General features: G+C 39.4%; 1 protein-coding gene across 2 annotated transcripts in view; it reads right to left on the bottom strand.

The window, feature by feature from the left end:
* The window catches only part of VWA8 (von Willebrand factor A domain containing 8), a 185,946-nt gene extending 165,297 nt beyond the window's left edge, over positions 1 to 20,649 (bottom strand). Inside the window, exons 1-4 of one of the 2 annotated variants that reach the window (XM_037377396.1) lie at positions 20,457 to 20,649; positions 18,874 to 18,927; positions 10,510 to 10,587; positions 914 to 1,044 (exon numbers count right to left, since the gene is read on the bottom strand). In XM_037377396.1, the coding sequence (XP_037233293.1) occupies positions 914 to 1,044; positions 10,510 to 10,587; positions 18,874 to 18,927; positions 20,457 to 20,601 (408 nt within the window). In that variant the 5' untranslated portion in view covers positions 20,602 to 20,649. The remainder of the gene's footprint in view (positions 1 to 913; positions 1,045 to 10,509; positions 10,588 to 18,873; positions 18,928 to 20,456) is intronic. The other variant, XM_037377397.1, reaches the window with a different exon arrangement.
* Between the last annotated feature and the right edge of the window lie 4,182 nt (positions 20,650 to 24,831).

Here is a 24,831-nt window from a genome sequence, read left to right as displayed (position 1 = left end):
TGTGTCCCATGTCTGGATATCAGGTGTTTCCTAAACCTTTTTTTTTAGGTTATACCACACTCTTCTTATTTAAGGAATGCATTGAGCTATCAAGTAGCATATCTGGTTTGCCGAATTAAGAAGTCTTTCCTGAGCTTTCCAAAGCTCACAATCTTGCACCTTTCTTCTGTATGCTTTACCTCTGACAGCTAGTCTTTGAATCAGTATCTTTTTGATTTTTAAAGGAATGGCTGATCTTTATGACAATTGATTATACACCTCCATTTGTGATCCTTCTGCCCAACCAGATACTACACAAAGTTCATGGCAAAGTCCCACCCACATCACCTTTTGGGCAGACAACCTCCTCTTCGTGATCGCTTAAGGGCACCGACAATTTAAACATGAACTTTTGCACATGGTGCTGCAACGGTTTATGCAGATGTGTGTATGATCCTCTCTTGGAATGTGGGAAGGACTTGCCGACATACCTCTATTCTTTCTAATCACTCACGATAACTGTTCCCAAATGTTACTCAGAACACTCCTCTCCCAAATCCTTTCCTTAATTTCTTCTTTTTTTTAATATAATGAAGCAAAAACAAGTTGTTGTCTTTAACAGTAGGCAGATATCTTAATCTTCTAACATACATAATGCCTAGAACAAACTGTTTCTCCATTTGTGACAGCATATGGTAACAGAGTTTTCCAAGTGTTCCCCATCCCCCCACCCCCAGTTTAAGCAGAAAAACATGCATTAAGATGTCTGTACCAACAAAAACTGAACTCTGGAAAGCACATTTATGGAAAAACTTATTTACCTCCTAAGTAGCTTGCTGCAAGATCTTCTAGGACTACCTTTTACCATCTGGATAGCAGAGGAATGACTGATATTAATGCCTATGTCTCAAAGAACTCAAACCAACATACTTACCAGATATTGCATGGCAATAGATCGCCGGAGAGGCCCAGGAGGACCAATAAGAAAGACATCTTGACCAAGAAGATCTTTCTGCATTATCCATCTTAAATGGTGGACTACAGACTGGGCCAAAGAATCTGTCACTTTGAAACACAAAGATAAGAACACATTATTTAATTTTGAGAAGTGTTAGATACATAGCCATTCACACAAATTTTTGTTCTTACCTCCAAAAACAAGACAAAGACAAAAATATGTGCTGCCCTAAAGGTGGATAGCTGAAAAGCTGGGAATTATACAGAGAGTTTATATTAGACTATGTAATTCACATAGAAGTTTATATACCTGTCTTACCCGTTGCCTTTTTCTCTGCCCAACTTCATCCTTAAAAAAAAAAATAAATCTGACAAAAAACAGAAAAAAATTATGTTGATTCTCATTTCACATTAAACTGATAGTTTTTATTACCCAATATTGAGTGGATGTTTCAGCATCAGTTAATATAACTATGTCATTAATAATTTGTAAAAGATTTATGCAGCCTATATCCCAATGATTCTGTGAATCATGAACTTAAAAAAACCCCTGTGCTTGCATCAGGCTAAGATTAATGTTCAGGGACACATTTAATTTGTTATTTTCTTAAAAGACAATTGCATTCCTGTTTACATTTTGACATAATAAAACAGAATAAAGTTATCGAGGAAATGCGAACCTTGCAGTATCACTACATCAATACCACGCAGCTTCCAAAATAGTAACAAAAAACTCAAAGCAGATCTACTTATTTCTATTAAGAACGCCATACCTTTATTATTTTAAAAAGCAATAACCTGATTATAATCAAACTAAAACCTTTACCACGTGTATGCAAATGTTGGCAACACTGGAAAGCACCATGCAGAAAGGGAGGGGCACCATTCCCACTGCTGTACGTTGCTCTGTGTCCAGAATACTCCTTCACATGCAGCCAGACTTTGCTGGGGGTTTTCTCAGACACAAGCAAAAAGCACTAGTGCAGGAGGTGAAGGAGAACACAAGCAAGCCTGGAGAGAGATTTATGTAGGCATGTATGTATATGGTTGCTTTCAGAACAATCTGACAAGACCAGTGATCGGGTTTGAAGCTGGCGCCTCAAAGGGTGGTAGCCGGGACACTGAAGCACAGTAAGAAAGGAGCAAGAGGTGATGAAATCTTCAAATTAATACTTGGTTATTTAGCTTTTTTTCGGTGTGATTACTGGTTAAAATTAGAAACCAAAATTTTTAAAAACAAGCCTCAGTTCTATATGAGTTTTCCTGAGACAGGGGAGGTGGGTATGTGCGGGGCAGAGTTAGGGACAGCAAGCAATAGGGCCCCTCAGTTCTGAGGGGTTTCAGTTCACTGTTGAATTCTGAAACCAGAATTAACTCATTTTTGTAAGATCATAGAAACAGTATTAAATGACTGAACGAGACACAAGAAAGATTTTTTCAAGCATAAAGGTGGCTAAAGAACACATTATCAAAAATTTCAGCTGAATGTTTTGGTCATGCACTCAGGAAAACCTTTGAAATCATCTACTCTGAGAGAAACCTAGTCTATCATTACTACAGATATGAACAGGAATAGCATAAACATGCAGATAAGCAACCTATGCATTAGGATTATCAGATTAATTGTAATTTTAATTAAACATTTCAGGGGGGTTTTTTTGTTTTGTTTTCTAAACAACTGTCGTTAGCATGCCCAGCATTAGCTTTCATATATGGTATGGTAAGATCATAAAAATGTAAGTATTTTTTAATTTGTTGCTGCAATACTGTTTTCCAAAAGCAATGCACATCACACGTACCACGCATAACAGGCCAAATGCAAATAAATTCCTACAGAGAATAACGTGTTCCTTTCTGTGAGATTTTCAAGAAAATTAAGAAAGTTCCTACTACATATATTGTTCAGGAAATAAAATGTCATACACCTCACAGCAGCAGACCTGCTCTGTCCAAACTTTGCTACTGGACAGGTTATGGCAATTTGAAAAGCACCACAGAAATAAAAAGTATTATATTCAAGTTAACATTAAAATGGCAAGACAGATCCAACAAAGAGGCACATTCATTATAATTTCTACCTGTTGTACGAACTTGCCAATGTGCCTCTAGTGTAATTTTATGATAGCTGTTCTAAAAAATAGAAAGTTACTTAAAGTGACAAATAAGCTTGGAAATCTTGCTGAAACACTGAATTTTTTCATGTCAAAAGTCATGCATTAGAAGCATGGCAAAAATTACTTTGACGCAGCTCGACTACAATTGCCTCTGGTGTAATTCACATTAATATGTGTAGCTATCTCTTTTATTTTTAGGATGGTCTCAAGAAAAAACTTGGGTCAGAGTTAAAGCAGTACCATAAATAGCAACAGGATTTAAGAATGTTCAGCAGCATCTGCAAGACAAACTGTCACATAAAAGAAAACATGAGTGTACAGGATTCAAAAAAATCTAAACTCTTAGGAACACGATCTCCCTGCAAACCTTAAGGAATTTCAAAGCACTTATATTCTCATCATTTTGTTTAAACAATCCAAATTTGCTCTGAAATATAACACAAAAAATTTCAGTCTCCTGTATTTTCCTAACTTTGCTTTTTTTGAGAAAAGGACACGAAAGACAGTTCTTTGTCGATAAGTTTCCTAGGAAATGGTTTCATTGCTTCACCATTCACATCATTCTCCTCACATACGGATCACGGCTGGATCAATTATAATACATGTTTTCAACCACAAAGTCAGCACAAAGACCATCTGCAAACTCACTTGAAGCCTGTTACAAATAACACCAACAATTCAACGCAAGCATTCTCTAAGGTGAACTGTCATGACAGCAGCTTCCACTTGTCAGGTCCTTCTATTCTAACATGTAATAGCTGTACATTGCTCCAGATGTTCAGCCTACTTCAGTTTCCCAGTTATGTCCTCCTAAAATCAGAATAATATAAATTTTTCTTTGTACATGCAGTCTCTGCTGCATAAACTGTTTCCAAAGGACAGTATGCTTTTTAAAAGCAATTCAGATGCACATAGACAGTATATTGTATATTACTTCTATATGTTTAGACTAGTTGTACTGTGGTATCTGCATTGCAAAGCTTTTAGATTTTCTCTAACATGACTTGAAAAGATTCCTCTCTGTTCAAGTACTGTATGTTAACTTTAATAGAAGCACCATATAATAATTTTCTATGACATTTAGAAGACAGGGCAAATTAGCTGAAAAAAGCATCAGCATGTATATTACAGCAATTTTTATTAATTATCCTATGAGTCAGATAGCATCTAACGCAAACTGGGTTTGCACAATCTGTTTAGTGGCACTCTGCTGATCTGCAGTAGTTGAGTAGCCAGCCCTGTATTCTTAATCTGCAGGATGGTGCGTAGGAAGCTTCTACAGTGTATTCTCAAAGACACCATCTGGCACATGCAGGAGAGTAGTCGGTGCTACAATTTGCTATTCCTGCGTAATCAAGGATGGCCATCGAAAGAAAATGCATTCTATTGCTTTGTAATATGTGTGATAAGTAGGACAACACCTTACAGAATGTTTGCACAGATTCTGCTAAGTGAGCAGTTGAAGCTGAATGGAGAAATCCCCAAACAAGGAAAGAAGAAAATGTTATAGATAGATTTTGAAGCAAATGCAACAGCTGCTCTTGTTTGATCCACAAATCAGCTTTTGTTAAAACCAAGACTGGAATGGCTATGCTAGCCTCAGAAATCTTCCAGTTCACTCGTACTTGAATTCTTGGCACATGCTACACTCATGGAAGCTATCTCACACTGGAGATAGCAGACAGTATCTGTTGGCAAGTCCTTGTGTCCCACCTACAGAAGAAATCCCATAAATGAAGGAGACACCTACCTCTTCCCACTGTTCAGAGACAGATGGTTAAATGAAATGATTCCCAAGAATATTTATTCCAGATGTAGTACAAAATACATTAGAGCTCATGTCCTTGTATGACTCTAGTTTGGTCAATCACATAATAACCAACAGGCACTTCGAAGACATCAATACATATAATTTTGAACAGAATAAAAAAAGACCTCTGCACACCCTGAACCTTTGCTACAATGCATGTTCAGAGTCTGAGAATCGCTCCTTTTTATCAGAGGAGGCAAAAATTCATGAGAGGAGAAAGATCTCCCTCTCGCCCCAATACCGAGGGGGTCCTTCAGCTTTCCACAGCGCTCTGCAGCACATGCAGCACAGGGGGCAGCTGCCTTAAAATACAGTTGAGGAAGAAGGGAACAAGGAGGGAAGTCTTTGTCTGAAAACATAAACACATTTCAAAAAGGAAAAATCTTCAAAAAACCCAGACAACTGAGCTCACTGAAATTTATTTCACAGCTTGTTCAGGCTGGGGGACAATGAAGGAAGAGTTAGTTGCCCAGGACACAGTGAAGGAGGCAGCACGGCCAAGGTGAGGAGGGAGGTGCTCCTATATGGCCTGCTTTCAGCTGCTTTCATTTAGCACTTCACAAGTAAAACACCGCTGCTCTTCCTATTTTATGCCAATGTACAAAGCCCGAAGAGTTTTCAGAGTCTTGTAACATAGTTACATCACAGACAGTTTTCACCAGAATACTATTTTTCCTCATAAATTTTTCATGGAAAACAGTCTTCATTCCAAAAATTTTTGTGCTTGCTGTGGTAAGGAAACAAGTTGTGAGTCTTTGCAGGGGCTTAGAAAGGGGAAAGTTACTTCTTGGAGACCGTAGACTCATTTATCATTAATTCCTCTGAGCTGACTGCTTCACAGGAAAGTGTAAGATCTACAGAGTTAAATCTTATTTCTCCATGTGAGTATAAATGAAAAGAGAATATAAAAGAATCATGTAAAATCAAATACTTTCTGGAAGAAATCCTGAATGGGATTCATAAGACTAAGTTTCTCTTAGTGACATATAAACATGAAATAAATGAAACAATTCTTAGCTGGGTGAACAACTCATGTGGAAATACACAGCCACAGCGGTTATCTGTAGCTCACGCTCCAACTGGAAGGGCATATTGTGTCTGGGTTTCAGTGCAACAGCTAAGTCCAATACTGTAAAGTCTGAAAAATTCTAGAAAAGAGCAAGAAGAATTACCATTTTTCAATATGCCAGACAAAAATCACAGTGAAGAAAATAGTTTTCTATATGTCATGGTTATGCTAAATAGAACAAGCCCCATGGAACCAAAAGTATGTCCCCAAACTATTAAAGGAGGCATAAAAAAAAGTATTTTTCAAAACAAGAATCATTAATTACTGGAGCAAAGTGTGCAGAGAGGTTCTGGAATCTATGTCACCAGCACATCAAAAGAACAAGAAGGACAGATACCTCTCAGGAGCAGTTTGGATCCAGCTGACCCTGCTTTGAGGCACAAGGAACACTGCAGATGACTCCCTGAGCTCCACCCAGACCTTTGCTGTAGGTTTCCATGTTTGCGTGTCTTCTGGTGCCTCACTCCCAGTACAGACAAAACCGAGATAATGGTGTAAAAGTTTCAGAGCTCTACTGACAAAAACTGCACTGTTTCAGATTCTGGACTAGGTGATAACAACCAAGCAGATCAGTTGCAAGCCTACATGAAAACTAAACTGCTGGAATAATCACCATCTCTGGCAACAAACAGCTTTCCTTAGGCTAGGAAGTAAGAAATGTAATACCAAAGGTTTTGTTACCACAAAATTATAGTCATCCTGCAATACAAACTGTCTCTGTAATTTGCTGCACTCTGACATTCAGATCTAAAGTTAACAGAAAGAACGAACCCACATTCCACTGCAAATCTGAAAGTACCTTCAGCAACAACTGAACACACATGCTTGTCCCCTGCTTCAGCACATGATGCCTACCATTCCAGGAGGTCACAGAGGTGTGCTACAACAAAGGCAATACTGATCTTTCAGGTAAAGGATAAACAACAGGAACTGCTGTCACCACTGAGCGTACTACGAAGAAATAACCAGTTTCCTCAACATCAAAACATACACCTTTCAGGCACAGAAGTTCATTTAGTGCCTTTTAAAAAAAATTTCATTATTACACGCTGTTTAATATTCTTCATAGTAATTAGTCTTCCATATATCTTAACTGACAAAACTAACAGGATTTATCACTTAACCCCTTGTATACACACGTCACCTCTGATCATACACTGCGGGGGTGTGCTCATACTCAGGATACCTTGCACAAAAATCACACACTGTTTGAAATTATCTTCCACAATTCAATGCAGTTGCATGTAACATGCCTACAGCCAAACTCCCAAATGCACCTGCACTTTTCTAGCAGCAGAGCTGACATGGTGTGGCAAGAGAGGATCCATTTTCCCGCCTTAATGAGGATTTGCTGTCATTGAACAGTGTCCTCCAAGAGCTATGTTAGGAATTGTTTTGTCAAGATTAACAAACACATGAAATATCAGGTACATCGTCATTTTGGTAAAATTTCCAGAAACTATTAACGAAAGCAGTGCACTGACATGAACTCAATGTAAAAAAAATAATAAATAAAATTAATGTGGATTATTGCATTTTAATTTTAGATCTAAACTATCATGTAAAGCCATACAAAGTTTCTCCAAAGTATAATTAAAGAAATAATTATGCTTTTCAGGCACAGTGAGACTTTTAAAATGTAGGTCTTATTTTTACTGATAAAAGAACATGCAGTGCAAAAACCAAGTGCCCTCTTTCTAGAATGTGTCAGACACAAAAATCCCATGTCGTGAAAGAAATCCCATAAGAAAATTCCTCTGTGTATAATTCATATATACTTGTCACTTAATAATACAAAAAATAAGAACAATTCAGATTTTATGTACCTTTAACTATCATCTTCCAAGAGAAAGCCATTTGCCAACAACAGCAAAATGAATTAATATTTTAGACTAACACAAAAAATGTAGTACTTCATACAGAACTTGCTAGATACTTAGCATAAAACCAGAAAAGCAAAGACATGAAAACATAAGGTAACCAGCAGTACCTATCCAATCCATTTCTGCAAAATGTAACAAGGTTCAATAAAGGAGTTAAAAATCAGTTTAATTTGATAACACAAAGAATGAAATATTTTGGTATTAATTTTGTGACAGAATGGCAAAAAGTTTCATAGGTTCTTAATACATTTACATTCCTTATTGTGTAACAATTTTTTTCAGATTTTTAAGACTATTTTAAAGCCTAGAATAATAATGCGGAGTTTAGAATAAGTTACAACTTCCCTATAAATTTGCTGTAAATTATAGATACACATTTTCAACATCACTGTATTTTAACATGGCAGAATAATAAAAGCAGAAACATACCATTCTACACAAATGATAAGCTAGAAAACGGTATCATATGCAGTACTAGGAAATTAACTGTAAATGCTTCAATTCCCTCCTCTTAGCTCTAACTCCACTGCAAACATTACAATGTCTGAGACATTTTCAGGGGTATTTCCCACTTAATTGGAGAACCAAATTACTTCTAGTCTGAGTTTAAAAGAAATCAGGTAAGCAGTCATTTAAATGTAATATTAGTTACTACAATAAAAATTCAAAATATGTCACATTTCAGTTTATAGAATAATATAAATATGCAATTATGTTCATCTTTCACACAGAAACATCTTGTATCTACAGCAGTCATTCACAGAGCAAAACAAAAAGTACTCTTAAAACAAGTAAAAATGTGTTAAAGCACATACACTCTACATGACTCAAAAAGAGGAGATAATTGACATAAAGCCAATACAACCTACTTAATTTCACTAAAGGAATATAACTTTGTTCTCCATAGTAACATAATCATAGAACTTTTAAGCACTAAGAGATAAAAAAACTTCCTAAATTTAAATATACAAAGAAACTGTACTCAAGCATTTGAAATTGATTTTCTGCTACTAAATACATGACTATTCCACCTTACTTAATTTTAACTTAATATTTAGGTTTATAAGCAAAATTTTGTACCTTCAGTAATCCTATTGTAGGTACATCAATACTGATGAACAACACTATCCGAAGCATGAAATAGGCTCCTTTCAGTTATGATTATTGAAAAAAAAGAAGTAAATAACTAATAATACACCTAGTATGTGCTAACAGACGTTACTTTTAGTTGCAGTTTCAGATTTTAGCTAAGATCCATCATTCTGTACAGGTCCATGTTTAATAAATATTTTTTTTTACTGTCAGATTAGTTTTCAACCACTTTTTCCTTCTAGAACTAGAAAAATCTCTGATTCTTTGATTCTACCAAATGTTTTCATAATTCTCTTACCTTCCCAGTTCAAAGGACTAAAGATATGTTGTTATAGCAACTTTGAGCTAATATTTGTCTCCCTGAAAAGTAAAGATTGACCAAAACACGTACTAGTGACTGGCGTAGTGTAGAAGAGTGGAAGTCAGGGAGGCACTGTTAAATGCCATCCTTCTAAAAGAATAAATAAAACCAAAAAACCCTAGTGCCCCAGCAGTTTTCTTGGTGTCTGCTTCAAAAAGTCATGGAATTAATTTAGACATGTTGGAAAGAAAATTCACTTGAAGTGAAAGACTACACCCAGTTTCCAGATGTAGAATGCTGCAAGCCCAGCAACGACAGCCACTGAGAGTTCTCAATGCTTGGTCCTGTCTAAACTAGAAGTACTGTAAGACTTACACAGCCCTTTAGAATGCCATGTGTGCTTGGGTTTGGTTTCAAAATTTATCTGGGTGGAAAAAAATCAGTTGGGTGCGTGTGTGCAGGATGGGATTATTTACATTTCAGACATCCAGCAACCTACATGTGAAAGTGCTGAACAAATGGCAACTGATCACTTCAAATCCTCAGGAAATAGTTGGCCTGTACTGCCCTAGGAAATGTCACAATGAAAACAGGATTCACTTGCTGAACCACTGTGAAAAGGAAAAGCTCAAGAAGCATGTTTTCTCAACAAAAAAAACAAGAAATATGGATGGTTGCAAATCTGTGGCATCTTTAATAAGGTATCAAAACATAATGTGAATCAATTGTAAGTACATGTATGTGCATCGTTAATGTGCGTAATTGGCTGTGTATTTTGAAAGTATTTGATCGCATTTTTTATTACTATGCAATTGACTTCTCATTAACTTGATGGATTGCAAAGATCTGTATGTTTCCTGACACAATAACGTGACAGTCTGGGAATACTAAATATCACAGTAGAATGCCATACAGCAAATAACTCCTAGGATGTATAATCATATTGCAATTGAATAAGAATTTTAAACTGCCACATTTTCTTGACCAGACAACTTGAGATTACTGTATTATTTTTAGAAGTATTTGCTGGATGAGACCCCTTTTAAACAAAATATTTAAACATACACAAATTATCCTTTTACGGTCCCATTGACCAATGGAGCAAATCACATTCAAAGTTAAGAGATTCCTATATAACCAGAGATACAGTAAAGAACTCTGCAAAGATAGCCTTCCCCAAATTGCACACTTTGTCAAAACATATTCCTTAGATAATTTCAGTAATTCAGCAGGGTGACTTGAGTGAATAAAGAGTTTTTTGAATGAAACCTTGAAACTCATTCAAAAGGAAAGCAAATTCTTACTGTAGTTCTGTGGAACAAGTTCTGGGTTCTTCGGTGTTTTGAGTTTAAAAGACACATCTCCAATAGTGATAGTATCACCTAAAACAGAAAAGAAGTCTTTTAGTTCCCAGACACTTTTTAAGTATATAACGTCTTTATGTTGAAGTTTAAATCACAGGCCTGCTGTAGTAAGGCTGACTGTGTGTTCACAAAGCAGCCTCTAGTGTGTTTGAGAACTATGAGTTTACTAATTAGGCTCTGCTACTTTTAAGTAGATCAGGTACCAGGACAATCTTTATTTAATTAATATTCCTTGACTTTTTTCTTTTGTTGCTGTTGTTATAATCATAACTTACTTTGTTGGAGCTATGGAATTCAAGCTCACTACAGAACCCCATTCCAGCTACCATCACCGATTTATTGAAAAATTAAATCTTTAGCCTATTTGTCTACAGCTAGCCATGACAACCACTTGTAAGGGTGATGATTTTCCTGAGTTTTCAAGAAGCCTGAAACAGTACCTTTTGGAGGTAAAAAAATGACATATTCATGTCAGTGGGCCCTTCCTGCACCCTCTGACACTATGGCTGCAGAACCTGGCAGCCTCCCAAGATTTGAGAGGTCTCAAGCATTTCTTGCTCTGGATTTCACCAAAACTAAAGCACCTGGCTACTTTATTTACTGGTCTCTTACTAGGATATGCTTGTCTTACCTGTCTTTCTGCTACCGCAAGCTTAAATTAAATTGCAGGGCATGCCCTGTGTTCTTTCTTGTAGAAATCAGAAGTGAAATCTAGTTTGCAGCCAGGAAATGGGTGAGCACCACAGCGGTGGTGGTCACAAAGAAAAAATGCACACCACCCAAAACCCGTGAAGCCAAGAAAATGAGCTGCAGACTGTTAACAAACTCAAACTTTATTTTTTTCAAGAGATCATCTGGGCCATGCAAATGAGTTCACAAGTATTAAGGCCATGAAACCAAGATGACGCTAGTAAAATGATGTTTTTTTTATCTCCCACCGTTTTGCCCACTTCTCTAAGTTTTAAAGGCTTACTGCCTAAGCATCATCTCCATTTCCTTTTCTTCTGCTGCAGCTCCAATCACTCTTTCTTACTGGGGAACAGCTAAAGGATTGACCAAAATTACTCCAAGTTGATGAAAACATCCTAAGAGTCCACTGCTTCCTGAAAAAGTTGACACCTCTCTCATTAGCTCAGCTAGGAAGAATTTTAATGCTATAAAAAGAGCAGGTTGCCCGATACACCCTTAGGAAATTAGCGCCAGTTTATTTTCTCACCATTCCCTAGCCAATATGCAACGAGACAAGAGTATATGACTAATTAGCTCCTATCTTAAATCACCTCAACTGAAGTTGTAAATACTCTTTCATGCATAGTGTCTTCTAAAACACAGTAGGGACAAGATGCTGAAAGCAACAAGGTATCAGACTTTGCAATACAAGGGAATGATGGTATCATGTACCTGAGAGAATTTTAATTACCTACTTTATTGGCACAGTACTGAAAACCCTTAGTTGATTTCATGTACTCCCTTATGAAAAAGAAACCAAACAAAACCACCCCATAACTGAGCTCGATCTAGGTGAAAAAATGGAAAATATATCTCTTCTGGTGGTACTTATGTCAGTCCATAACATGTTGACCCTTGATCACATCTAAACATGTCAAAAAATTCCACAAATATTCCAACCACCAACAGACTCTACAAACTTCTACGAAAAATGGGCCAGGAGGGAACTATATGCAAGATATGGAGCAAGCTGAGCACTCAAAATCCCTAGCAGACCATCGGGGCAGCTTTTAACAGGTTTGTTGCTGCCTGGAGGCAAATGTTGCCTCCAGCTTGCATCTGTCCAAAAAGCAAAAATATTAGCTGTAGTTAATAGAACTTTAAGCAACGATAAACCAAGACAGCAGAGTCTATTTTGCTAGCTAAATAAGCACAGAGGGAATTAGCCCACTAATCTTATCACACACTTCCACCTGGGCTGTATTTTCTTGTCTGTTTGCTTCCTCTGCACTTCTTTAAAATCTCATGTTTGGTTACTCTGTTTCCACTGCATTTCCAAACTCTTTGAATAGAGATGCATCCCAGGCAGGCTCTTTCCAGTGTTTCACCAACTGGCAAGAAACTGACAACAGCCTGCCTGGTAAAATGGTGGTGTTAAATCAGCAAGACTTACAATTTGAAAACATGTCAAATAACTTGGGATACACCACAACAAGTTATAGATTAGCCCATGAATACTCCAATCCACCTCACAAGCTATTACCACACTACTGTGGACAAAAGCTACACACACAGGGTTTTGCAATGGAGACTTTGTAGCCTGTATCAGGCTTGCTTAGGCAAGCAGTGAAGATGTGCCCCTAGTTTCTTATCTCCCACACAGGAAACAGTAATCTTAGGTATCACAGTCTTTGGGGAAAACACTGGAATACAAGCAGTGCCCCATGTACACAAAAGAGATGGCTGCTGAAACAAAAGAAGTCCCTAATAAGCCAGAACCCAAAAGGTAAGGGGGACATCCCATTCAGAGGGCAGACAACACACAGACAAAGCAGGTCTTTTAAGACCTCATGCAACATAGGTGACAAATTGGCAGCACATAAACATCATGATCTAATAAAAGGACCCTGAAGAGGCTCTCAAACAAGTAGGTATGAAAACAGCTCAATACATGCAACAAGCTCTCTCTGCTGCATCTGGACTAGACAAGTATGAATTGCACTACTGGCAAAACAGCAACTTGCACATGCACATACAACTAGCCAGTAACTGCAATGCACTGAACCTGATATGCTCTCTTCTTCAGAGCCACATTTTAGACAGAGAACAATATTAATTTTTGCTTTTTACAATAACCGGCAAGGGCTCATCAGGTGAGCAGGCCCACTTTTTTCCACTCATTCCACTCAGGGCTACTGAGCTGAAAGGCACCACCTTCAGCTCCAAGCCCTGAGCTGCAGAGGAGGCAGCCAGAGGCTGAGCGTGCACTTTGACAGGGCATCACTGCACGAACACCCTGTGCTTTTATTCTCCCCCAGCACTGCCTACTCACTGTTCTCCAATACAGAATAGGAGGACTTGATGGACCTTTGTTCTGACCCACTGTGGATGCTTTGATGTTCTAATCTCAGTAAGGCGGCTTCTTGAAGATGCAACTTTCCTGTGCACTTGGCACCTTTGACGGGTCCTCTGTTTAAAAGCTAGTATCACAGCAGCTATTCCTCTATCCCTCTTCTCCTCCCCACCCCCCACCAATATGTTGAGAAGAAAAAGCCACTGCTGTTTAAATTATTTACAGCAACATCGGTTATATGTAAAATAAACAGACTGCATCTCAACTACAATTTAAGAAATTAAGAAGCAGAAAAAAGTTTTGGGGTTTCTTTTACTTGTTACATAACACATTAAGAAAGGAAATGAAAAAATTTGAAATGGATGCTTTTAAATAAAGAAATCCTACAGCGAAAGAAAACACGCTGCACAGATCTATACATGTGTTTAGTATTTTGAGTGCACAACAGAAACACTTCCAATCTCATGTGTAAACCTTTAGATTGTCAGCATTCTCATAGGACACTACAATGAAGCTTCAGGAATGTTGAGTTTTTAGGTGGTTTAGATTACTGCCTTTTGGCCTCTTCAGTCCTGAATTTATGCAAGATTAACGCACTCCAGCAGTCATCTTAGTCACTTGTACATAGACCATCCATCTGGTCTCAAAAGCCATCAACAGCAAGAGCATATTAAAACTGTGAAGGTGCTAAGCTCTGCTAACATTAATTTCTGTTGATAAGATCACATCTGTTAGAGAAAAGTTCAAAATCTCTATTACAATAAAATGTATATTTTCAAGTCTTAGTTTTATTCTAATGTGAAGGAAGGGGGAGAGGTGGGCAGGCAGGGAAGATGCTTTTAACTAATACTTATCCAGCACATTTCCATAAGGGCACAGAAGAGGCTGTCAGCTCTCATTCTCGAAGAGTCAACTTGTTTTGAAGAAATAGAAATGGCACTGTCTAGGATTTGTTTTTTCTTTTTCCTCAACTTTTCTGAATACATTATTCAAAGGAAAAAAAAAACAGCCAACCAAACAAAAAAACCCAAAAAACCACAACCAACCCTATCTACACAACTTCCTATTCTTATTTTATACCAGCTCTTACTGGCCACCTTCACGGCTGCAAGCATTACACACAGTCACTGGGTAACGCCGTTAACTTCTCCTGCATCTTATATTGGTACTGGCAGCCTCTCAAACACGAGCACGAAGGACAGAAACCCATTCCCCACAATCACTGGGTTTGCTCTTTGACCACCACTGCCTTCACATACAGATGAGGTGGTGTTCAGCAACTGCTCACTGAAATAGTTGGATGTTTACACAAAAAAACCCATCTCCAATCTAGAGTAAAAAATCCACTTCACCAAAATTTCCCTTTTCTTATGAACAAAAGACAGACATTTTTTCCCTCTAAAAAACCAAAATAATTACTTCAAACATAAAATTTCAATTTCTACTCAATGTTATTGTTAGACCTCTTACTTTTTTTTTTAATATTCAGTTTTGAAGCTAATGTTTTAATTTTCAGTTCTCTACTTTAGGCTAATGATTTTCTTTACTGATTAAAATCTAAAGCATCATTAAAACAAAATCTTGGTATTTACTCCAGGAAGTGAACCTTTTCCTCCATTTTCTGCATTAGTAGAAGATCCAACAACATGAATGTGGACTCTTACCTGACATCCAGTCATGTAGGAAGATTACAATCATAGAATTACAGAATCATTCAGGTTGGAAAAGACCTTTGAGATCATCAAGTCCAACTGTTAACCCAGGACTGCCAAGTCCATCACTAAACCATGTCCTTTAGCACCACATCTACAGGGGTTTTTTAAACACCTCCAGGGACGGTGATTCCACCATCTCCGTGGGCAGCCTGTTCCAATGCTTGACCGCCCTTTCCATGAAGAAATTTTTCCTAATACCCAATCTAAACCTCCCCTGGCATAACTTGAGGCCATTTCCTCTTGTCTTGCTACTTGTCATCTGGGAGAAGAGACCTACGCCCACCTGCCTACAACGTCCTTTCAGGTAGAGAGCAATAAAGTCCTCCCTTGACTCTCCTCTTCTTCAGACTAAAATACCCCAGTTCCCTCAGCTGCTCCTCATCAGACTTGTGCTCCAGAGCCTTCACCAGCTCCGTTGCCCGTCTCTGGACTCGCTCCAGCACCTCAGTGTCTTTCTTGCAGTGAGGGGCCCAAAACTGGACACAGGATTCGAGGTGCGGCCTCACCAGTGCCGAGTCCAGGGGGGATGATCACTGCCCTGGTCCTGCTGGCCACACTGTTTCGGATACAAGCCAGGATGCTGTTGGCCTTCTTGGCCACCTGGGCACACTGCTGGCTCATGTTCATCCAGCTGTCAACCAGGACCCCCTGGTCCTTTTCCACCAGGCAGCTTCCCAGCCGCTCTGCCCCAAGCCTGTAGCACTGTGTAGGGTTGTTGTGACCCAAGTGCAGGACCTGGCACTTGTCCGTGTGGAACCTCATACAATCAGCCTCAGCACTTCAGTCAGGCCCCAGATTTATTGAGGTCCTTCTGGACTAAAGATCTGCAGTTTGTCAGACAGTAGGGATTTTGTCCCTACATACCAAATAGCACTTTTACACTCATCTTCTGTTGTCTGTCTTTATCTCCACTTTTTTATGTCCCCTTTTTGTGTTTTAGTTCATTACGTAGTTCCCTGCTTGGCCAAGCAGGCCTGATGAAATACCAAATCTTCCTGCACTGTGGAATGGTTCATTCCTGAGCTGTCATTAAGTTTTATTTAAAAATCTTCAAGCTCTCCTGGGCATTCTTCTTCTTCATGGGTGTTATCCAAGGGATTGTACCCACCAATCTCCTGAATTAAATGAAAGCCTGCAGTCCTTAAGTCCAGGATCCTAATTCTGCTGCTCATCTTCCCAGCCTTCCTCCAGATCCATGACTCAATCATGTTACAGTCACTGCAATCCTGGCTGCCATCTATGACGAAACTGGCCCTAGTTCTGCCCTACTTGTCAGCAGCAGATGAAGTGAAGAGTTAGTCCTGACCAGGCTCTCTGGCATCTGTGTTACAAAATTTTTACCAACACAGTCTAGAAATTATCACAAGCATATGCACAATGCCAGACTGCCCTCCTAGCAGATGTCTGGACAGTTGAAACACCCCATGAGTGGGACATTTTTGCTAGCTGTCTGTAGAAAGCAGTACCCACTAACTTCTCTTAGTCATGTAGTAACAGATGCCCACATCCCCAACGTTCCTTTTCAGATCTTTCATGGCCAACGCTACTTATGTGATAAATTAGCTCACAGTGTTTTAAAACTGTATGAAGATTCCTGAAGTACAGTTTGCTCAGTGCAGAAAAGCCAGACTATCAGTCTATTTTAAACTGAGCTTAGTTATCAAATGCATTAGTATAATTTCAATAATGTATTTCAACTAAAATAAACTATAATTGAAAATCAATACAATTGTTTTTAAAATTTCCCATTTACTGAAAAAATAGCCAAATTAGACAAAACAGCTTTGAAATTCACTGTGGTATCTCCTAAGTCCCTGACTTTGCCAAGCAGGTTCAACTTCAGCCTTATGTACTAAAACGGGCAGGACTGTAACAGTTGCTAAACAGGATAATTTAAATCTTGAACAACTGCCAAATATTAAAACTCAGAAGCTATTTACTGACATCTACTCACAGGAACAATGGTGAAACCCTACTGAAGAGCATACAGAAGCTTATCTGGCTGACAACTCATCTCTTTCTTCTAGCTATATCAGCATGTCTAATAAAAGATGTGCTTTTTTTGCCACCAGCCTTTTCTCTCTTAAATGTTAGAATAATTTGAAATAATTCAGGCATAACTCTGCAAACTTTCATGACAACTGGCTTTGAAAACTCCCATCTCCAGTTGCTGCCTTCTCAGTTGTACTGACGCAACAATTGTTCGTAAGTTTTCATCATAAATCAAATCACTGGCATCATTTCAGTCACCACAATGCAGCCCCCTAAGTACAACAACAAAGAACAAAGTCTCTTAAATAGGCTTTGCCAGTGAAAAAGATATTGCCGGAACCACACTCCCAGCCGTCAACATGTGAATTTCAAAAAGATAATGACACAGGTAAAGTCAGAAAAAGGAATGTGCGAGAAAGCATTTATATTCATCACCAATCAGTTGTTTAGTCTTTGGATAGACCTGGGGGGGGGGGGGGGGGTGCAGAACCAACAACCACACAACCCACCCCAAAAACCTTTTAAACACAAGGTACCATTCAGCCTTCTTTCAGATTATAAAATTTTACCACAATCACTTAGATCCTGTACACTGATGATTAACATTACAGGATTCTGAAGTCTGATAACAGTTTTCACAGGTGATTCTGTTATACTCAGCAGATACTTTTGTATGTATTACCGAGATCTTTTAGGCTCTAAACACTGGTTTGATTAGGAACTGGGCCTGACCAGATTTTGGAAAGCATAGGAAGTGGACTTGGACAAGCAGATCTGCAGAAAACAGTTAATGAAGCTGGTGTATATTGTGGCCTAAGCAAGTGGCAAAGCATGAGTTGATTTATGTATGCTGAGCAGCAAAGCCCCCAAGAGACCTTCCATTGCCTGTACGAACTGGCAATGACTTTTATTTTTCCAGTTCTCAGTTTTTACCAAATTCATCATTTGTTCTTATTAACCCCTTAAAGCATCTCTGATATTGTGCAGTCCATCAGATTTTTTTCAAAAGTTTCATATTACATAATGCATATAAACATCAGTGAACTGAGTTACGTAGAACTTCACTTTGTTCATCTCATACTGTAATTCAAATAATAATTCATCACAAGTAACTCTGCAGTCTACTAAGGGTTCATCCTTTTCAGTCTTTTGGAAGCAAACATGAAACCTGCATTAAAAATTAATCTGATAGTCATCCTTCCACAACATTTCTTACTATAAATTCAGTTTCCCCCATTAAATAAGTTGTGCAAGCCCAAACCCTTCTTAGATAATCCTAGATAAAGAGAGAGCTGAAAAGCTAAGCATGGCTCCTTCACACACAACAGGACAAAAACCACGCAACAGTTTCACCCTTACACTTAAAAGGTACCATCACAGGCAGTAAATTCGATCTGGCAGGCATGTCAGATCCAAATTACTGGGTAGACAACAATTTGCTGTTAACAGCTCCAGCCTTTCCAGAAATACTTCTTTTTATCACTAAAGGAAGAGACATGCAACCTCAACACTGAATACAGAAAGACTTGTAATTACAGCAGCTACATAGAAACAGCAAAAACATGTATTGCACACGGAATTTCAGACCATCTCCTTGTAACTTCAGTTGCTTCAAAGGAGTAACAGGGCCTGCAAGAAGACATGCAATCACCTTTAAAATAAAATTAAAAAAAACCCCAACAACAAAACCCAAATCATAAATATTATTTCTAATATGAAGTTCCCAAATTCACATGAGCTGGGGAAGCACTATAATGAATGAGATGCCTCAGGTGCTGGGAGGGCAAATATCTCTAATATTACCTCTTAGACTGCCTTTAATAAATTAATATTTTTAATATAAAAATATATAAATATTAAAAAAAAGGATTGTTTAGAGCTTTGGGATTTAAATACTTCTACCAAAACTATTATCATCACTGATAGTAACTGGGAATATTCCCATTATTCACATACATATACAGTGTATTCACGAATATTGCTAAGTTACACAGAACATGAAAATTATGAAGTATTTTTAGTAATACTGCATTTGCTGTTTCATTTTGCTGAATTTCTTCTTGTTCTTAAGGGTTTTCATTCCACAAAGGGCTGAAAAGTGCTGAGCTACTCTGTTCAGGTGCTTTTTTCACACACTGTTAAATTGTTGCCTTTTATCCCTATTTGTTTTAACATAAACAACCCTACATTTTTTATTACTTTTTGAATAGGAAATATCTGTGAAAATTTTTGAAGGAATTTTACGGTTATCATCATGTCCCAAAAGCTTCCTCCTTGAGAATGCAAACACATATTTAAAGAAGTGAACTGGTCAACTATTAAACAGATTTAAAAAAAATTTACATGGTGATAAATGGTATTAAAGGGGTGGCATTAAGAACTTTAGCGAGTACCCCACCATCAGAATCACTTGCTGTCATTCCATCTCCCTAATTTACAGATGCTCACCACTTGCTCTGTATTTAGTATCTTTGCTGCTTTTGGCCTTCACCCAGAAAAGCACCAGCTACCACAGGCATATGTCACCATTTCCAAATGCCACTCCTGCTCTGCAAAGACCTGTCATCTGTCTCAAAGGTCACCAGAGGATATCCCAGGACAGTTCAGGTCATCCTTCCTAGCATACGCAACTCAAGGTCAACTGCCTATCTCATTACCGCGTGCCACAGGCACACTCACACAAACATCAGCCCTGGCATCCCCTGCCATGGGTATGGCTTTGCCTCAACATGGGGAAAAAGCCACGCCAAGCAGAAGGAGAAAGCACGGCACCATGGTACTGGCGAAGGGCCGTTCCCACCGGTCCAGGCTGCGGGGCTGCTCCTCGCATCACTACGGGTGAGACACTTGGAAAGAGAAGCTATGGAAGGCCACACCGAGCGCCCCTGCAAGCCTGTGCCTGAACTCTGCCCCGTCTCACGCCACATTCACGACCATAAGAAAAAACAGGGGCGGCAGCGCAAAGCGGACAAGCCAGCAGCCCCTAACGTGGTAACCGGCCCACAGGCCTGCCCCGGGCCGCCTGCGGAGGGGATAGCGGCGCTGCCCACGTCTCCGCGCCCAGCGTCCGGGCCTGGGGGCTGCTCGGGCCAACGGGTGCCGGGGAAGGCTCGGGGAGGGGCCCGTGCCGGGCCTCCCCGGCGTCCGGGGGTCGTTACCTGAGCTGTGCAGCGCCCTGGCCTCCAGGCGGCCGCACCGCGCCGCGGCCGCACCGCCGCCCACGACCTGCCGCAGGAGCAGGCGGACCCTGCGCGCAGCGGGGCCCCCGGCCCCGCCGCCCAGGCACAGCACCCGCGACTGCATGGGCCGCACGGAGGCCGCCGCCGGGCCGGGCCGAGCCAAGCCAAGTAGGGGAAGGGAAACACCGCGGCACAAAGTCCCACCGGAAACTAGCGCCGCGCCGACCGGCGGCCGGGGCGGGTACGGGCCGGCGTGGGTCGCGGGGGTGGCGGCCGCCGGCTGAGCCTGCTTGTGTCGCTGGGGTGTCTGGGGAAGGCGGCGGAGGGGGACGGGGACTTCTTTCGCCCCCAGCGGTGCCGGAGCGGTGGTGTGCCTGGCCGGAGGGGGCGGCGATGGCAGGGGTAACCCTGGGCTCCGCAGCGCGGGCCGCCGCGGCCGGGAGGGAGGCGATGGCGGGCGGCGGCCGGGCCGCCTCGGCCCGGTGCCCCCGGTGTGCTTAGTGGGAGGGTGGGGGCGTCAGCTCCGAGAACGACGAGATGATTTTTACATGAAAAAGAGTGAACTCCATAGCTGGAAACGTTTAAAACGCGCTGGAAAGCAAAGCGTGGGCAGCGGTGGCTGAGGTGAATTCATGCGCCGAAGGTATTTCCTACCTCTGATTTCTTAAATTCTGCTGATTTCATGGGCCCTCCTGTCCCAGTGCCACCCGTTCCTGTGTTCTTGGGATTAAGTTATTTTATACTTTAAGAATTATTTGAACCAAGTTACTCAGGAGTGACGTTTTGCACATGCATGGCTTAGATGTGAGGGTTTTGTAGAAAAAATGATGTTACTGATATAGATTTCAAAACTGGCTTGTTTCAACTGAAGTTACTAGTCTTAGTTCTATGTAAAAGCTCTGGAGTAAATTTTAGAATATTTGTGAAAGGCTGAAGCTTTCACAGTTACGGACTAAGCCTTGTTTCAAGGAAAATCCAGTTGAGGCTTGGATCTCAGCACTGGTAAAAAGATGGTGAGGGAGCTTAGCAGAAGGTAGAAGCCAAAGTCGAGTCGCTGTTTTTATCACCTGTACTTAAGGCTTTAGGTATGTCTGTGTCCAGGGGCTGGGAGAACTTCTCTCCAGTAAATCGCCCTTTTCCTGCATGTTTTCAATACTGAACGATTATACCAGAGGACAACTGCTGAGTGAGCTAAACACCGTTTAAACATAGACAACTTAGACTTCTAAGCCCCCAAAAGTCTTATGAATCATGAATGTTGATCTAGTTCTAGATGCATTTCTGCAGCTCAGTATTAGGTGCTTTAAACACCTGAGAGGCAAGATTTCATGATCTTCAGCATTTCCCATTGGCTAGAGTGTTGATTGGGTATAAATTCTATTCTTAGTACCTAATACAGGTCTATGAACCTGCTTTCTGGGTCTAAGGCAGGGTAAACTAAATTGAAACATCTTTTTATGGATATTGCCCGAATTTCTTGTAAGCTGAGGATCGTGAATGCTGGAATCTAAAGATGGCTAAGTAACAAGAAGGTCTGGGAGAACAGAGTAGGAAGGCCAGTGAAGGAAAATAACAATGGAATCGTTTATGAATGTGTTTTACCAATCTGGGATATTAGATTAGACTATTACATTGATCCTTCTGTCGTATCTGTAGGAAAAAAAGTAAATAATAAATTACAACAGATATACAAACAATTAAATGAATAACCTGAATACTGAATAGATTTTAGGCTGTGCTGAAAATAAGACATTTCAAACTTTTGTACAGATTCACAGCAATTTCACACTGTGAATGTACAAAGCCTCCTTTTACCTCTTTGTGTGTATATATATACCTGTCAAACTAAATGCTTTAAATTTCAGCCCTGAGTCATGTATCTATAAAATGTTTTGCTTTTTGAAGCATTGTCTTAAAAATTCTGTATTAGTCAACTTTTCCAAAACTTTAAATTCAGCCTCGAGTTCAGCCTCCAACTTTCCATTTGCAGCATAAGAAAACTATATTTACTGATTTTTCAAACCATTGCTGGGGAAGTTATAATGGAAACATTGTTATCTCTGTGCATAATTATGGGAGGGAAATTTTGTTGCATATATGTATGTATACATGCATAGACAAACAACTAGATGCACAACTTGAATGTTGTGTTGGTTTTATGCTATAACGTCAGTCATGGCACCACTCTAAATTTAGTATAATTTAATAATGTGGATGTATAGAACCTAGTTTTTCTTGTATATACATGTGTATACCCACACGTGCAATTTTATCTAGCTATACAATATTACATTATCGCATGAATATGGCATCTGCTTCACTTGCTAATCATAACTGATGCATATATGCTTTACATATGTAGTACTTGCTTACTATAGAAAGCACGATTCCATCAGTGGTTCAGTGCTGTCATGAAGTGGAAGGATTTAGCAGTCTGCATCTGGTGTGTTTGTGAAGGCTCTCACAGACGATTTACAGCACTGGTAACAAACAGCTATTTCATATTTTCATTCCCTGCCTTAACAGCATTCTTATTTGGATCATGAAGTTTCTTCACAAAAATACTTTTCCTTTGATTAAACAGAAAAGAACTTACTCCAAAGAGTGAGAGCTCAAAAAAGTCTCTTGAGTTGACAGTTTCCAAACTGTTCTCTCTAGTAGCTGTCAACTACTTTGCTGTGTAGCTCTAGCTGCATGACTAAATTAGATGCAGGTGCAGACTATAAAGAACAATGCATCATCTTTGCCTAGTTGTAGTCAGTTCTTCTGACTACAAGAGCAGAGAAGACAGCTGAGATGAAATCCTAGCTTTATCTGAAGTTCGTGGGAAATCTCCAATTGAATGCAGCGAGGCCTGAATTTTACCCAAATGTTCTGGCTGAACTACAGTAATAGAAGTAAGTTAGTCTTCATTTACTGTTAAATCTTTGTCTAGAGGGTAGGTCTAACATTAAACTCCTTTGAAACTATGTCCAGAAAATGTGAAGAGGCAAAAAAGGAAGTATATTAGAATTCATACAATTCCCTAGTGGTGTGGTTTCCATCTGGCAATGCTAACAGAGAAAGTCAAGCCATAGAGGCAGGCCTTGATTACCAATAATTTTCATTCCTGAGTTCAAGAGGTTACTTTTGTATCTTTTTTCCGTTAGGCAAAATTAGTTTCCTTGTTTTAAAATGTATAGCTGTTTTCCCAAATTATCTGTAGCTACTGATGGCTTGCTTTACATGCTAGATGTGGAGGGAGAATCTGGCTTGTACAAATCTAAGTACTGATTTCCATGGAGCCACTCTAATTCACTCTAATGAGTCTTTGTAATACCAGAAGGTTCTCTTTTTATATAGAATTAATTGAGAAAAATATAAATCAAGTAAAAATGGAAATGCACAGCTGTTCCTTTGTTGACCTGAACCCTAAATCTGTCCCCTGTTTTAATCCAAGTTGATTTGAAAAATGGATCCACCAATAAGATACCAAGGTTCAAATGTAAATTGTCTTATGTCTCCTGGTTCTTGCTAAACTGGCTTTCATTCATACTTTCTTCTTTGCATCTAATGATTATTAGAATATCCACCTCTTACTTATGCACTACTATAAAACAGGCAAGAGTCAAAGCTAGATTTTGTTCTACAAATGGTGTTTATAATAGATTTTCCACCCCAGAAGAGTGAATAATTACTACCTTTTTAGTTAAGGGTTGAAAGGTTTTTGTTCTCTGTTTGTATGACAGCTTCTTTCAAGAAATTAACATCCACTCCATTAGCTTTCTTACTATCTCTTCAGACCCCTCTCTGTGTTATTCTATACTGTTTGCACTGAACTAAAACAGCAAGTAAGGATAAAGTCATTATTGTTTTCTGTAAGAAATAATGACATCTGATTGCTCACTGGAAGTTTGACCTGACAGCCTGTAGCTACTTGGAAGTACCTTTCTTGAAGATCATTTTTGCAGCCATAATACCTGTATATATATATATTTTTTTTTAAGGAACATAAAAGGTAAGAAGAACAAGCACTCTGCTGAGTGGTACCACATACTCACATTTGTATATATGTTACAACATAAATGCTCAGAGTGTAAAGGCCGTAAGTATTGGCATCTGTAATTTCTTATGCCAAACTCCCATCTGTTTTCAGTAGTTTGTAACTCCATCATTCTGTACTAATTTGGGCAGAAATTCCTCATGCTGAATTTCTGCCTCAGGCTGAAGACATCTTTTGAAAACTTGAACAAAAATAGCTTAGTCGCTTTTCAGAAAAGAAAAAAGTGTTATACTCAGGAGCAGCTATAACCCTTATGTGACTGGGAAGGCTACACAACTGAGTAGCCGCATGGCATGAGGGAAATGCTTACTG

Source organism: Falco rusticolus, chromosome 2 (genome assembly GCF_015220075.1).
Source record: "Falco rusticolus isolate bFalRus1 chromosome 2, bFalRus1.pri, whole genome shotgun sequence".
Classification (NCBI taxonomy): Eukaryota; Metazoa; Chordata; class Aves; order Falconiformes; family Falconidae; genus Falco; species Falco rusticolus.
This window is presented reverse-complemented; position numbering and strand designations above follow the sequence as displayed.